Source organism: Schistosoma haematobium, chromosome 6 (genome assembly GCF_000699445.3).
Source record: "Schistosoma haematobium chromosome 6, whole genome shotgun sequence".
NCBI lineage: Eukaryota > Metazoa > Platyhelminthes > Trematoda > Strigeidida > Schistosomatidae > Schistosoma > Schistosoma haematobium.
In genome coordinates this window covers 14,072,053-14,089,016 of record NC_067201.1, presented here as the reverse complement: position 1 = coordinate 14,089,016, position 16,964 = coordinate 14,072,053, and the positions used below count along the sequence as shown (strand labels likewise).

The following is a 16,964-nucleotide window of genomic DNA, read 5'->3' as shown; positions in this document are numbered from 1 at the left end:
AAAAGTTCACAAGCCCAGAACAAATTACTTGTCAGCTGACTATCAACTTTCCCATCGAATCATCAACGAGTGGAATTCATTACCTCAGCACGTGGTTGAGGCTCCATCCGTCGACTCTTTCAAAAGAAAGTTGGATCACCTGAGAGACCACCATTGCCAGGACTAACACAGGCCATCAAGCCTCTTGTCCTTTCCAAACTGAAACTGACATTCTGAAGGACTAAGGATAGTATCTTACTATGAGTTACCAATTTCTTTTTCCCTTATTATCGACAATATACTTGGGTTCCTGTCTGGACGTGTTGGTGATCCGCTGCTACTAGATACGGAAGCCCATTAAGCAAAAGCTTTTTCTATTCCATCTAAAAACCACTTGAACTATTTGAGGATAGTCTTTCAGCGGATATTCAACTACAGAGTTACTGTTCACATAAATCACATCCTCAAGATTTGGGTGAGTGTACGGGATTTTTGGGGAGACAAGGTTTTTCCCACAAAAGACTGGAAATATTACACACGAATATCAGCTACAGCCATTACATTATCAGTTTTTATGTCGTCAGTAATCTGGACACAATATTAATATTGAAATTTCAATCTTTGGATGTCAGGGGAGATTTTTTATCAGTTTTGGGAAAATTTCGTGAAAGGCACTACATAATATTTTAAGTAAATGCGACAAAAACCCAGGATATTTTCCTAGTTTTGGGATTTTCTAAAATTTCGAGTTATTTTGCGAAATCCTCAAAAGCTTTGGGGAAAATCTGAGTTTTCCCCAATATCGAATTTCATACACTTGTATAAAATTCCTCCCAATCAGAAATCGTATGTGATTGGATTCCTGTCATTTCGAAAGTCCCAATGAAAAACTTCTAGTCACGTGTTTTTTTTGCAAATAAATCCAATCTCCCAATTGCATGAAAATTATTAGGAATTGCGGGTTTTCCCTCAAACTCATGAAAATTCGTATTTTCGAGTTTGTTGCATTTCCTAAAAATTTTCTATTGTGGCTTCCCCAAAACTGACGAAATTTTCCCAATAATTGGGAGATTGTAAATAAATGTGTTCTGACTTCACAAAATACACTAACTGACGCCAAAGCACTTTACTTACTTCACATCTGTTAACAGTGCACTTAAAGGAAACAGGTTCAGAACTGATGTCAAGCTGTTGATCCATGTTCGTCAAAAAAGATGGCATTACTGCGACTTTTTCAAGGAATGTTTCTGCTTCATATCATTGTGTTCATCTTCATGTGAGTCTTGTTTTTGGACCAAAGTACATTACTTATTTGTTCACTCACTAGTTCAAACCAAAAAAGTTGGTTGCATCATATACTGTTGAGCCCCAACTATGATTACAGATAAGCGGTCGAACCAACATTATCTTAAAGATCGCTGCTCTAGTTGTCCACCTATATGCATTCGTGATTATTAGTCACTTAAATTTTGAATGAAGTGTATTTAACATCCTTTTAGACAAGCGGTATGTATAGTTTTGGACAGTGAGGATAGTCTTCATATTTTCCACAAATATAGTTCAGAGTTTGACAATGGAAACTATGTGACTTTCACTATCCTGTGACTTGATATTTATTCCTGTTTATATGAACCAACTTATTTATTGTCCTTTATGTTATCCTAATATTCTTATACACATCCGTTTACTTTTAGGAAAGGCTGATGCGCTTGAATTTGTGTTCATGTTATTTTCGTTTGTTTCGCAGTTCATGTGTACAACCCCATAGACTACTTAGTGTAAGCTATATTGACTGTAGTAATGTTAAAAGTACTTATTATTTTGTACATATATTCTTTTCGAACCATATTCATATATTTCGAATCTCTCGTCGTTAATGAGTGTTTCCGTAAACTAAGTTTCCATTACAAGACATTACTAATAGATTGACCACCAGACATCACAGAAGTTTATTCATTTTTTTTGTAGCTGTCATTTTGCACAGATTTTTGTCTATCACGCCAATATAGTGAAGCTACATTATTGGAAATTCGGTCGCTTAAAGTGTGATATGCACTAGGTTGAATATTATTTACTAATTTATTTGAACACATAAATAGTGGTACGAAAGGGCACCAGATACATATGCACCACATACTAGGTTGAATGCAGAAGCACCTTAGTGTGCCGGGAACTTCATGTATGGTGTTGCCTAAGATAACATGTCAACGAATGGAAGTGACGTCTCCCATATTTTCGGGTACTATCTATTTGTTATGATGTCTAAATAATCGAGCCATATCCCAACTAAAGCCACATTCTTTAAAATGGGATCATTCAGAGTAAGATTTTGTTTATCACCACAAGGAAAACTCGGTACAATAGTGGACTAAGAAATGTGTCACAAAAAATCGATATTGTGTGAATATTTAGCGGAAAAAATATCATATAGTTAGTTCGTAAATCCAGAAAAAAAGCGATATAAAGCTTAGTGGAGAGTTTATAAACGACCAATGCAACCTTATAGTCTCCACGCCAAGTTGAATGTCCTTTACAGTTCAGACTCTCAGGGGTATGTCGGGAGTGAATATTTTATTAGTATTATTAATGGCTTTGAATATAAGCTTATACTCCAGTAATTATGATGTGTTTTACGTAGTTCACTTTTGTGTACAATAATCCTCACTAAAGCGATGAAGCATCTCTTAGATTACAAGTCCTTTCAATCAGTCCGTTCACTTTTCTAACCAGAAATTAAGGGGGTCTTGTGGGTTGGCTGACATGTTTTAAAAGTAGTCACCAGCCAAAATGTATAAGATGATTTGGTTGAAGTTACCGTGACAATGTAACAGTTGAGTAGTCTTTCAAAGTACTCTGTGACTTTAGTCGAAATCATTGCCTTGAAATCTGTTGGTATGGTGAAGGGAGAGGGAAATCCTCTCTCTGCTTCGAAAATCCCCTACACATCCAAAGTAGGTGAGCCAGAACTCAAACTTTTGCCCTACTTGGTAAAGCTGAATGCTTTAATCACTAAACTACCCCCCACGTTGTTATTGTTAAGTAAGTATAGATTATCAATGTAATGCCTCGAATTTAAGTCTTCTTAAACTTTGGTACTGGTCACTAAAGCTCGTTAAGATCAATCTTAACTTTAGCTACGTGATATCGTCCTCACAAAATAGCGAATTCAAGCTCTTTTCACTTTTCATTCAATCAAGCAATCAAAACACGACAGTACTAACGTTGATTGTCTTTGGCTAGACTAACAATGTTCACCCATCACTTTCTAAAATCATATATTTCTACAACAATTGTGTAAGTGTAAAGTTTTACTTCCTACTTTAATCATTACTGTACTTTTCCTAATAGACTAAACAAAGTTTACAACCAACTGCTGAAAATCCAACCTCTAGTTGGGTTTCTATTGGTGGACATTCTACTGTCAAAGATTCTTGGTATAACTTAACTCCCCATATGATTGAACTTACAAAAAGGTCACTGCATAACCAACAACATCATCCTTTAAATTTGATTAAACAACGTATCGTGGACTTCATGTTTAAGGTAAGTATAATGTTCTATGTTGAAAATTGCTACATATGTTGTCTCCAGTAATATATATATATATATATATATATATATATATATATATATATAAAGCGCCAGACACTCGCTTTTCGTCCTCTCAATTTCGTAAACAATACCCTCGCCGCGAGAAGACAGTGAGTAGGACGTCCCTGGCAGTGGTTGTATGCACGTGGCCACGTAAGAGCATTTCAAGAGAGAAAGAGAGCTGACTCTCCCCACTCTCGGCTTTACTAGGGCATTTGTGGGGCAGTATACATTTTAGAGTAAGTTTATCAAAATAAATCTTTTACTACTACTGTATATCTTCGAGAAATAGCATACCGGATTCATACCTACAGCCATTATCGGTTGATTTGCATCATTATACGTTGTTTTTCAGAAACCTGTGTAGTTTTTACTCGTATTTTAGTTCAATATACCTTCCCCCAATTGTTCGCTACAATTTTCTATTGGGCACTCCAAGTTTATATGTCAATCTACTTGTAGGATACACCGTTTATCGTAGCTACTGCCACAAAACCTGCTGATCACTTGCGTCAAATACGGTTCTAAAGTCAAGAGGTACAACCTTAGTTGAGTGTCAGTAATTATCATTGTATTTAAAAACCCGACAAACAATGAACATTTAATCTACAGATCACATCCAGGTCTGAAACTAGCATGGTTTTACCTGCGTTTGTTACTTACGAGCTCCAACCAAGCGTCGATTGACTGTGAATGGTAATATTTTAGACAATATTACTCCGACACATTTCTCCATGGTTTTCACAAAAGAATTTCCAACCCTTCTAATTAACTAGCCAGTTTTTGCAGCCAATCTTATGGAATTACATTTAGCTCCCATATTCTTGCTTTTTGTCTCTCTTCAAATTAACTAGATAATTTTTGGTTTTAAATCATGCTTACTGTCAAACCGTTTGAACTATAGTTCTCAATCGTTGTACATAGCCTATTATAATGTGGTGTACATTTTAAAAACCTTTCAACAACTACACCTATCATTTTACTTAAAATACTTAGGTTCATCAAGTAGAATAGGGACAGTAGTAGGTCATAAGTAAGGTTGGTGAGCCAAAATTACATCACTTCATCAAGTCGTCAATTGTTACCCTTAGATATATATGTGTAGACTTCCTGCCAAAGGTAGGTCCATATGACTATCGTATTTGGCATCTGAAAAACGGGTTACATGGTTCAAAAACGACCACAGTGCCACGAATGTGTTTTCTTCCAAATCGATAGGTCTAATCTTATCCCACACTTTTTATTCCTTCTTTTCTAACTACACGCTTTATATCTGATTACCCTCAATAATATCACCATCGGTCCAGTTTCTTTGTTAGAATTTATACTAGTTTAGTATGGTAAGCTAGGTTAGTGCTTATTTGTTCATAGGTCCTACGCTCTCGATAACCAACTACTTCAACGGGTAATACGTGCTAGTGCAAAAGTAGGTTGTAAGAAAGTTGGGGCAACCAAACAAAGAGGTATCACCAGTCCACTAAGTCCTTGACTATTGGACTGCGCCATGTAGGTAGATGCAGACTACCTTGTTGAGGTCCACGTAACATATGTTGTCATTGCTCATATAAGTAGAATAATATAGAATGTACTTATACGAAGACAATGAAAAATTTATTTTGTTTAAGTTTTCCCTTCTTACAACAGTACCGAAGCAGAGATTTAACAAGATTTCGAAAAAAAGTAAACTGAACAAGTAAAGTAATTTGAATAAAATAAACTATAAACAGGCGTAGAAATGTGATGTTTTAATTGGCTTCAATTGATTCTATCTATCTCTTTCCAGCTTTTTAGACTCTATTGTTAACAGTCAATGGCTTCACAATTTTTTTGGTCATACCCTAGTCTGATCAATCTTAGTTTTTTCCTGACTATCTATTTACACTAAATAAATGATTCAGTTGTGCAGTCAGTTTTTTGTTAAGTTTGCCTAACATATACACTTGTCTTCTTTTTCTCCTTCGTCATTTTTGATCAACTAGCGTCATGTTCGTCATGTGTGCAATAATAATCAAGGTGGTACACCACTATTCAGCCTATATGATCATCTATCACCAGTGGTAACAGTACGAAAAAACTTCGACAGTTTATTTATTCCACCAGATCATCCAAGTCGATTGCGTACAGATACATATTATTTAAATGAAACAACTGTATTACGTAGTCATACATCAGCGCATCAATTAGATTTAATCAATTCCGGTTTAAATGCTTTTCTTGTTGCTGGTGATGTTTATCGACGTGACGATATTGATTCACTGCATTATCCTGTCTTTCATCAGTTAGAAGGTGTTCGACTGTTTACATCGGATGAAGTAAGGGTTTTTCCTCAATGCCTTCATTTTGTGACATCTCATGAAAATAGTTAATTGTTAGTGTAACTAGCTTCCAGTCACACTTTTGATATGAAGGTTAGTGATACTAGTTGGCCACGATAAATAGCTGTGGTGAGGTTTTAATCTGGAACTTATGGTTGAAAGTCGTTTGTTTCAACAATTAAACTACCCCACTACTCGGTATTTGTCACTGATTAATGTTTCAATTAGCCAAAGCCTCTTAATTAAGTCTAACTCATCCTCTAGTGATAAAATGACAATAAAAGCTTCTCAACTATAAACTGTCCAGCTCAGGAAATATAACATTACCAAAATCTTCTCCTTGGTAAAACTTAATGATATGTTAATGCACTAACTTGCTGTTTCTTAAGTCTAACTTCAACACGGTGAACGAGATTATTCCTATTCTCTTTTCACGTAACCCACTAACCAGAGTGAGAATTCCAGTTGCCGTACAAAGTTTTGTCAGCCAAGACCCAGTAAGATTCAAAGTTTATTTAAGATAATCAGTTATCCATCGATTAAAATGAACAGTATTTACACTGAGTAAATTAATGTAACGGAAATTTGTCTTAAAGTGATATTGGTTTTCTTACCCTGAGTTACACATGAGGATCCAGCATCCTCAAAACTTAAGTGATTTAAGAGATTCTAAACAACACGTTAGGACTGTGCACTTGTTTATATAATGGGCTCAGCCTACATCTCACCTGTGTGTAGTATTTGCTGGCAGTTGTCGGAGGTCATTATAACAGGTTATTATCCTAATAGATTACATTTTTTTCTAAAACCTATGGATAACTGAATCCTATTTCATTTAGAACACCAGTGCACACACAAGATCTGTCAAAAGCAAACATCCCCCATGATTCGGCTAGTTCAATGGTGAAATCGATCTAATAAACAGTAGCATATTTTGAACTTTGAGAAACTATAGGCCTTTACTTTATTGAAACTTTAAGGAAGTAAGAATTTGTAAATTCTAAAAACCGAAAAACAATTTTCCCTTTCACACAGTGTATTTCTTACAAACTATTTCACCACTATAGAACAGAAGAATTTTTGTTAGTAGTGAAATTCAGGAGGAGTATTCCGTTAGCTGGGATAATTCAAATCCTTGTTAATAATGATGTAAATATCATACTTATTGAACAAATAGGTGGTTTTCTGTACTCAATAGGTCAGTGCGTATGAAATGAAAAGTACCGAATTCGAGTCCGAGTATAAACATCAATACCGGGGACACAGGTAAATCCAGATAATAAGTCCCAAGTAAAATGAAATGTACGTTATCGATCCAGTCCAGTTATTCTATAAAACATTCTAATAAAATAACTATATTTCACGAAAGACCGATCAAAATTTAGACTTGAATATTAACAATGAGACAATTCACATTCTTACAAATAATAATGTATTACATTATAGTTGAGTAGATAGTTGCATTCATTCATTCTATAGTAAACGAAGACTTAGTAGGGAAAACCAATTTATTGTTTAGTGTAGAATTACAGTGCTTTCGTAAAATATGGAAACCATACGTTAAATACATTATTTGCGCATCTTCCTTCAGCTGTCTTGTACGTGATTCATGATTCTTATTACAATTGCTCTCCAGTTCCCTTCCTGTTCTCTTCAATTTAATCTTCTGCTGGTAGGCATTTTATTTCCAATTGGTGCTACATACTACTTATATATGTCGGCATAAGTAGCATACACCACAATACCATCTTCACTGTCTTTATGTATTTGCATCATTTTGCCATGTTTACTCAAATCATATGTTATTAGTTAAATTAAATGATCGATGTCATGAATCAATCAATTTTAGACCACCGTTGAAAACCTGGAAGCACTAGACGGCTATTTCGTCCTAGCATGGGACTCTTCAGCAGTGAAATAGTTCAGTAGCTGTTCGACTGTTATGCTATACTGTTTGGACAGGCAGTTTTTACCACTAAAGATTTTAAATAATTAACTGTCGTTATCCTGGTTTGGAACTCTGTTTAATTAGCCAACCCACAAAATGAAGAGACCAACTCGATTTCAGCATATTTTCAGTTGTCAAGTTGTGTTTACTTTTCACCGTATTATTCAGACAAGCGTTCCAATCTCAATCAATATTGACTAAGATTAGGAGTAACCAATTGATGTTAAGGAACTTCCTGTGTTTGATCATCGTTGTCTCCTGGGGGTTATTAACATTCAATAGAAAACCCATGTTAGTAATACGAAGTTTCGGTAACGCGTGTCCAGTCACATTGACGATTATTAAATTGGTGTCATTATGTCAAAACACTGACTTCGGCGGCTTGAACATGTGCCAAGAATGTTGTCTGAGTGAACCTCATATCGTACATTATTTGTTGAGGATGGAACTAGTTGGAAAAAGTGAAGTGGTGACGGAATGTGAAAGAACGACATACTAGATTGTCAAGTCTATCATTGACCACTCTCTGGCTAGGATCAAAGTCGTTTGTTTCTCATATAATTCACAACTAGGGGCATCAATTATTGATTGAGATCGATTCAGTATTTAGTTTTTACATCTTAACTGTAAGAATTTTTTAATTAGTAATTCGAAATCATGTGTATTATGTAGTTATATTATTCCTTTTTGTAGTTATTTAGAAATGCTACTGATCCTTTTCAATGTTTTCGGCTGTTTGAAGACATCCCATCGTCTTCACCATATAGTGAACCAGATGTTCATCCATTCAAGGTTTTTCCATCATATATGCTTCCGCCTGACAGACAAATTAGTCATACGACAGAGACTAAAATGCTACTAGAATTTGAATTGAAAACCCTCCTACAGGAAATGGCTAAATTTTTGTTTGGCCCAGGTATTATTATAATTCTATCTATTTACTATTTGTATTTTGGTGCATAATGCTAACAATTGTTACTGTTTATGAGTTTATTTCCCACTTTATATTTCTTCTCGTCCATTATTAAAGGATACATATGAAGGGGGCAGGTCAAGAGGACCACCCAGTTTTTTATCAATAGCTACTGGGAATATTGTTCTGACTCAAAACCTCACCGTCTCCGATGAATTACTAGCCGATACAGAAATTCCATTTGACTCTCACCAAACTAAAGCACTTTTGAGGCAAGTTCCCATCAGAGAGGAAAAGTATACTGGGCAGCAGTCATTTCTGTACTGACGTTTGACCGTAAAATCTGGTCATACTTGTCTTTGAAGCATTACTTACATATGATGGGACCACATAGTTATTAGGTTTGAGGTACTAGACAAAACTGATGGTAAATTATTGCATACAACTGTAAGTCTTTATTTACTGAAATTGTTTAAATATATGTTTTTCATGCCTAACCATCCTTTACTGTAACTCAATACTGTCTAGCATAGAACTAATCCGTGATAAAGATAATCTCAACCAAATTAAAATATGACATCAGTTTATGAAATTATTGGCCAGTGGTGTCAGCTGTATGGTAGAGACTCAGACTCCCTAGTTAAGGCACACGCCATAGTTGCAATGCATTGCTCGAGCTATTGAAAGAAATGGATCAAAATTTGCTACATTTGCATTCATTCTTTGTCCTTCTTTGATTCTTGAGATTGTTACCATCCCATTCTTTCCGTTATACCTTTTAAACTATATTTATCGTGTTTAGCTTTACATTACACTTGGTATTATTTCTCCTCTGATGTTCATTTTGTTAATTTGCTCTCTCGCCAATATAAGATATATTGACTTTAAAACGCTACAGTTTCTCTCTAGGTCCTTCGTCGTCCACAACCTTTTTCTGAAAAGTTTTCATGGTTTATCACTGGTATTAAAAATAGTTGAGGAAAATGGAAGTGCTTTATTTTCAAGCCAGATGTTCTTCCAATCCGAATTCATTGATAAGAAGGGAGCACCTCTGTATATTCTGGTTATCCATGAGGGCGACATTTTACTCTTATCTCACTCCAGTAAAGTTAACAAATAAATTTCTCTATCCAACCTTAAATTTGTTGCTTTTGGTTTTTATTGCTATCCAACCCACCTGCTTGACGTGTTAGGTCTTCAAGAAATAAATTTCTTTACCATTATAGCCTTATTGGGTTTTCTCAATATACAAGCTCCATCCAGAGCGTCAACAAATTGTGACTCTTCGATTTAGTAATATATAGTGGCGGTGATTATAATCTCTTGATCGTCATATCATATTCTATGAAGCCATTGTTAATTTGTTCGTATGTTAATCTTTATGCTTCTTCGTTCAGTGAAATGCTCCATTTAGTAATGTTCATTAGTTATGAGTTTTCATAATAATACAGATTTATGAGCAATTCTCTTCCCCAGTTTCAGTATTTTCTTATTGGTGTTGCCTGATTATTAATCACAGACATACAACTACGTTGGGTTAGTGCTTACTTCCCATTTACCCATCCATCATGGGAATTAGAAATCAAAACAAATTCTGGCTACTCTAACTATGATGACGATTCTGATAGTGAAAAGCCTGAAGAATGGACTGAAATGTTGGGATGTGGTATAATGCGACAAGAATTACTAGAACGTTGTAAGTGTTTGTTCATTAAATTACTGGATCATAGTATTTTTTTAAATCAGGTATTATATTCTTTGAGCTAGTTGGTTTAATTATGAAGCTTTCATTATTGTGTAAACTCAACTAAAAATATCCTTTTTAAAAAATGCTGATTTTTATTATATCAATAATCCATCCTAGTTTAATACTTCATTATGTTCTTCTGTGTTACTCATTTAAAAATGTAAAGATCGGAAAATAAACTACAAATTATGCTGACCTAATTGGATAGCAATTTAATCATTATTAAAACATTCAATTAATCAGAAATGAAAGATTAGTTTTGCTTTATAACCAAACTGGATAAGTAGTTTTTAAATTGATCATCTAAGATTTAGGACAAAATGATATTAAAATCTAAGTGAATCAACGAAACAAAAGTAAATGTCATTATAGAGAGTGGCGAGATTTTAGCTCTCGCAGCTAAGAAATCAGTTCAAACTTCATCTCATTGCACAAGCAAGTGACTATCAGGACTCAATAGCTAAGTGGATAACGCGATGGTGTTTGAAGCGAATGGCACTAAGTTCAAATCCCAGAGTGAACATCAACTTTGAGATGCAGGCACATCCAGCTGACGAGTCCCCATTAGGACGAAATGCGCGTCCTGGATTTCACTGCTGGCCACTATCCGTCTTTGCTTAGAATGTTTGTGAATTAAGGCAATATCAAGGCAATATATACAGTATGCATATATGCCGATAAGAGACTGATCAATTGCAATCCTAAACATCAATGGGACGATTCAAGTAAACAATACCAATTGGATTTAAACTCAGCAAGATTTAAAGGGTTTTTTTACAACCGACTCATTTCCATGTATTTTGTGCATGCTTTGTCTGTAAAAAAGAGACAAATGACACCAATGGATCACAAACGACTGATTATTGTGAAAAAAAGTAACCCACTTAATCCAATTTGTAATGGTTTTTGAATTATCCCGTTGTTGATATTTTGACTGAATTTTAACTGGTCTTTATTGGAGTATGTTCATTCTGTGCTGATTGCCTCGATATAGCCAGTATGACAAGTTTATACTAAAATAGATGGGGCATGGCTAACAATGGAATCCAGGATGCCCATTTTCTCCTTTTTGGGTCTTTCAGCCGAACTTATATGCATCTCAGAGTTGATATCCACTCCGGGATTCGAACCCAGTATCTTTTGGTTCAAATGGCAGTGGGTTATTTACTTGGCTACTCATTTATGCAATGAATATGAATTTTAGTTTAATTTACGATTGGATAAAATACACTTTCTAGATTCCACTACTAGCCACATTGCATCTGTTCTAAATATAAGATAACGCATATATAACACGAAATGCTGGTGTCGAATACTACATTTTTATTGTTTCCTGTTCGACAGTTTGTTGATCTTTATTTGTCTTTTTTTCTTATTCGAAAGCTGGAATACCTAATAAAGTTGGTTATGCTTTTGGTCTTGGTTTAGAACGTTGGGCTATGCAGTTATACGAAATACCAGATATTCGATTATTTTGGTCAAAAGATGAAGGATTTTTGAATCAGTTTATAACTGATGATATTCATGCACCAATCAAATATAAGGTAGATAGTCGCTTTTCTAAAGTTTTTAATGTAGTTGTTTGGCTTATTAAGTTTAATTATTGAGCAGTTTTGTGGAGATTAATTTAATTGGTAAATAAAATTTGTCATGGATTATTAACCTAGATTCGTGAGAGACTAAAAATAATTGGGTTATCATATCCGTTTCTTCTGGACACATCTGATGACATGTGTTTAAATATAATTCTTATGCGAGTAGCTTTAAAACCTTGAACATACGTTTCATACTATTCGGGACTCATCTACTGGATGTACCTACATCTCTTTATTGGTGTTTACAATGAGACTTGAACCCAAAACCTTTCGTTTCAAACGTGTTGTCTAAATGGGATGAAATTCGCTTCCTGTATTCAACTTCTAGATACATATCAAATATAATGAAATTTGTGACAGAACACTATATGAAACCAATCCACTTAGGATACATTTTATAGCAACAGAAACTGATCAATTATAATCCTAAATAACAATGACATGAAGTTATAAATCTTTACTAATGACATGTGTGTTTTGATTGCGTTTTTTTTCTCTTCATAGTCTTCAAGTCACTGAGTAGAAGTGGGAATTAAAGACTTAATCTTAAGAACTATTTATTATGTGTATAGTTTTGTTTATCTCATAATACTACAAAATGGTTTTTATTGTAGTAGAGTATTAAGGAAGTTAAAACTATTTTACAGACTATTATTATTCATACTTTTATCATATTGAGATAACTGGATTATTGTGTTTCTGTATTTCCTGTATTGTGAGCTTCCATCGGATCAATTAACTATTGTTGTATAGTTTATTGTTCTCTTATTATTACGAATTAATTATTCATTTTTTCTAACCCTGTTCTCTACCGCTGATGACATGATTATTTGTATAAAGTATAATTCCTTATTTGAGGGTGCGTTGTGTGCTTTCATAATTCATGTATACAAACTAATGAGTGTTTAAAATAAAAATAACATGTGCCTGAAATACAATAATATAAGTTTATTTGTTGTATTCTCTTATCTCAACTCGAAACTGAAGATTGAAGAAGGCGTGTGCATCTCCAGGCCATTAGATGTTAAGATTATTTAGACCTCAAGTCTAGGTTAATCCTACTGCTCGACAAGTATCATTGATCAAACTTTAGAATACTAGGCTAGCTTCATTACAATTGGTTCTTTAGGCTATTTATTGTTAGATGATGAGTATCGTTGTAATGATACTTCAAAAATTCATTCAGTTATTTTTTTCGGTCAGATTATGTAAAGTTTAACCTGTTAATAATAGTAAGTGAAGTATGACAAGCACCAGTATTGTTTACTTTAAAAGTTGTAATAGTCTATAGTCGAAAGTTATACTGAAGAGAAATCGACCTAAAATAGCAACATGAATAAAATATTGTAAGCTTTTTCTATCAAAATCAAAAAAGCCAAAAATCAATCGTATAAGAGAAACTCAATCGTTTTCGTTCCCAAATCTGTAATATCATTGGACGTACTGAACCCCAGTAACAAGACACAACCTATACTATTATTCGAATATTAAGCGAATGTTTACATCAATTGTCGGAAACATGTTATACAATCGACATGCATCACGATTCATTGTGTTTATCATTTAAAAATGTTTTGTATATTTGTTATAACGCTCGGTTTTAATTTGTCTAATGTTATAACGGTTGGGTCTCCACGTTTACACGTATGGGACGTTAATTTACCTTAGACAAATATATACACTAGATTCCCTCCCAGTATCTATTCTACAGGACTTCAACACAACTCAGATCAAGAACACGTGATTAGCCTGACTAGAACGTAAATATATTTCCACACCAAAAACCCGACACAATCCAACTATAATGAACAATCAATAATAAGTGAGTAATAATAATAAGGATGGGGGATATATATAACTCATCTGATACCTATCAGACCATCTACATGTCTGACTAAGCAGACAACCAATCATTATCATTCTTGCTCTTACATCAATATTAGTAATATTTTTCATCAGACTAATTATCTGGCTAAAAATTTACGGGACAAAGTATCTTTGAAAATAACAAAATAGTCTTGTGATCGGTAGTTTATTTCTTAAGGTCTATTTGCATTTTAACCACTGAATCTTAGATTCCAATCCAGTTCATATTCTTCGGTTCAGGTAGTAAGTATTTGAGTGGTAATATTAATATTATTAACTATCATTCAGAAACTGTATCCTAATTCTGACCTACGCAAACTTATATTTGACTTCAGCGTTGATTTTTAACTCCTGTAAAATATGAATATGATAGAATATGATTTTGACCTCTTGGTATGAACAAATTTTCATATTTATGACGAAAAAATAAAGTTTTTCAGTACTTATTATCAATGTGTCATTTTTGTTTGTTCTTGTATATTATATCAGCCAGTCAGTATATTTCCTCCATGTGTATTGGATCTTTCATTTTGGTTAAACAACTCTCAATCAATATCATCATCTTTGTCTTCCAATTCTGATGGATTAGATAGAATAAAGATAGTTGAACGGGATATTTTCGATATTGTACGTTCCGAAGCTGGTGATCTCATAGAACAGGTAAAGATGAATCACTTTTCCTACAAATCACTTAAACAGTTTTACAAATAAAAATTATAGCTCTGGCTGTACAGATTAAACCCATAATGACAACATTCCTAGCCTACTAGTTAAATTTGTCGTAGAATTTATACTACTGACATTGTAAGTGAGTAGCTAGATTCCTAATTATTAATATTTCATCAGAATTATTTTCATTTTCCACTTACATGTAGATTCGTTTGGTCGATTCATACAATGATCTTAAAACCGGACAACAAAGTCTTTGCTATCGTTTTATCTATCGAGATCAACATAAAACTTTGACAGTGGATGACGTTCGGCCATTACATGAGAATATTGCTCAAGTTTTAGCTGAAAAATTAAATCTTTCTATTCGATAATATTTTTCTTGCTAAATATCAAACCGTTATTAACATGAATACACTATTTCCAAACATCATTTCCTACTTGATATCTTTGTGTACATATTCTTCATCTTGTTACATGCATATTTATATCGTTTGTTCTTCCATAAAATCAACTTTTCAAATGATAGATTTTGTTTTTTGTTCAATATTTTTTCTTTGTCGAAGAAAAAAAATAATTAAATGCATTGATCACCGACTGACCAATGTTGTGTTCACTCTTATTGGTGATGAATCTCTGTTGACCGCGTTGCAATACGGCTACTAGTGTAAGTAACTCGACATCAGAAGCAATATGTTTTCATCAGTATCGATATTTCAGTCTCACGGAAGATCGGTCGCGCCTTGAAAAGCTCAGTGATAATGTCTCATCATGAGACAAAGTGATACGAGTTCGAATGGTACAGACATATGATCCCCATTCATTTCTTACGCGTTCCAACTCACCTTACCTACAGGTAACAAATTTGTTATGAGGCTTGAAAGCCTTAAGCTTAAGTGTTGGACTTGAAATACATGAAACCAAAGCATTTCATTATTGACGTTTGGATAGAACCGTACAGCCTTCACATCCCAGTATGAACATCCGCATGGTACTTTCCCAGAATGTGTTTGATGTTCATATAAAATTGAATCATTAACCTGTTAATATGAAACTGTAGTTTAATGGTTAAGAAATATCGATTTTCAGCCAGTATGTCGTCTGCTCAAAGCCCATTACACCGACTTCAGTCTAGATAATCATGCTATATCATTAACTTTTACACTAAATTTGTAACTCAAAGTTGAGTACACAAAGTATATTTGGTAGATAACGTGTAATTTTTTATTTATTATCGTAATAAATACCTTGAAACATTGGATCTCATCGGGAAATAAATGAGATACTTATTTGTGAGACATTGAAGTTGTTAGTTATTTTGTCAATTTGTCCTTGTTTATTATTAAAATACAATAATTAATTTATAAATATACATTTTTATTTGAAGCTCATTTCCTACTGTATTATTTTCAGTTAAGCAAAGCAAATAAATTATAAACAGGTACATCGTGTTGACGAGTTTTAAATAAGACGAAACGCGCGTCTTGGATTCCCCCACTAGCTATCATTCAATTTTGTTTAAATGCCTGTAAATTAGTGGCAATATCGATGTAGTCTTCACAGAGTGTACTGATCAATTATTGTTCGTAACATTAACGAGGAGAATCTAATAACCAATATAAAAGAATGGAATAAATTATATCTTCAAGAGATTTGTTTTACCTTGTTTACGACTTGCCAATTAAGTGTATCTTATGTGTTTATTTAAAGACATAAACATTGGTACAAGGAGGCACTAAATATATATGCGCCCCAAAAATCATTTGATTTGTGTGAGGGCTGGGATACTGCCTGGATGCCCTAACCGAAGCAGGTGGTTTTTTTAGGGACCCATACCAATAGGTAGATCTACATACATGTATTGATACTCATAGTCAGATTAAAAATCAGTGCCGATTGTTTCAAAAACATAAACTCATTATTTAATAGGCTACTAAGTTCTATTAAACACTAATATATAACATTATATCATACTCTTTTAGCAATAACTAATCCTTAGTAATAACTACGTCATTTATAGTTATTTACTGATTATCAGTACTTATTAACGTACGGTGTTCTAGTTTTCGAATGATCAGGAAAGTAACCATTTTTGATTATTTCAGATCATAAAATGAGTATCATAATACTCATGATTATTTTACAAAATAGATTATATCAACTTAACATTTCTTTAACTAACAATTGGTTTCGTAATTCAATGTTACAAAGGCTATTGTTCTTGTGTTAACTATAAATTAAGCGCATAAACATAGATTGAGATAGTTAATTGTGAAGTTTTAAAAATATTCTCAACATAAAGCTAACCTTAATAAATTTATTTCAACGAAGGAATCATCGT

At 33.7% G+C, this 16,964-nt stretch overlaps 1 protein-coding gene across 2 annotated transcripts; it reads left to right on the top strand.

Moving 5' to 3' along the window:
- Window positions 1-291: 291 nt before the first annotated feature.
- FARS2_1 (Phenylalanyl-tRNA synthetase) lies at window positions 292-15,934 on the top strand. Of its 2 annotated transcripts, XM_051216910.1 has the most exons (9): window positions 292-454; window positions 1,674-1,757; window positions 3,328-3,522; window positions 5,550-5,882; window positions 8,527-8,749; window positions 10,266-10,442; window positions 11,877-12,037; window positions 14,444-14,614; window positions 14,830-15,934. In XM_051216910.1, exons 2-9 carry the CDS (start codon window positions 1,683-1,685, stop codon window positions 14,995-14,997), a joined length of 1,503 nt encoding a protein of 500 aa, XP_051065541.1. In that variant the 5' UTR covers window positions 292-454; window positions 1,674-1,682; the 3' UTR covers window positions 14,998-15,934. The 2 variants fall into 2 exon arrangements, with proteins under 2 accessions (XP_051065541.1, XP_051065540.1); XM_051216911.1 differs by lacking the exons at window positions 292-454; window positions 1,674-1,757; window positions 3,328-3,522; ... (1 more) ...; window positions 8,527-8,749; window positions 10,266-10,442 and having other exon boundaries at window positions 10,664-12,037; window positions 14,444-14,758; window positions 14,801-15,934.
- The last annotated feature ends 1,030 nt before the right edge of the window (window positions 15,935-16,964 follow it).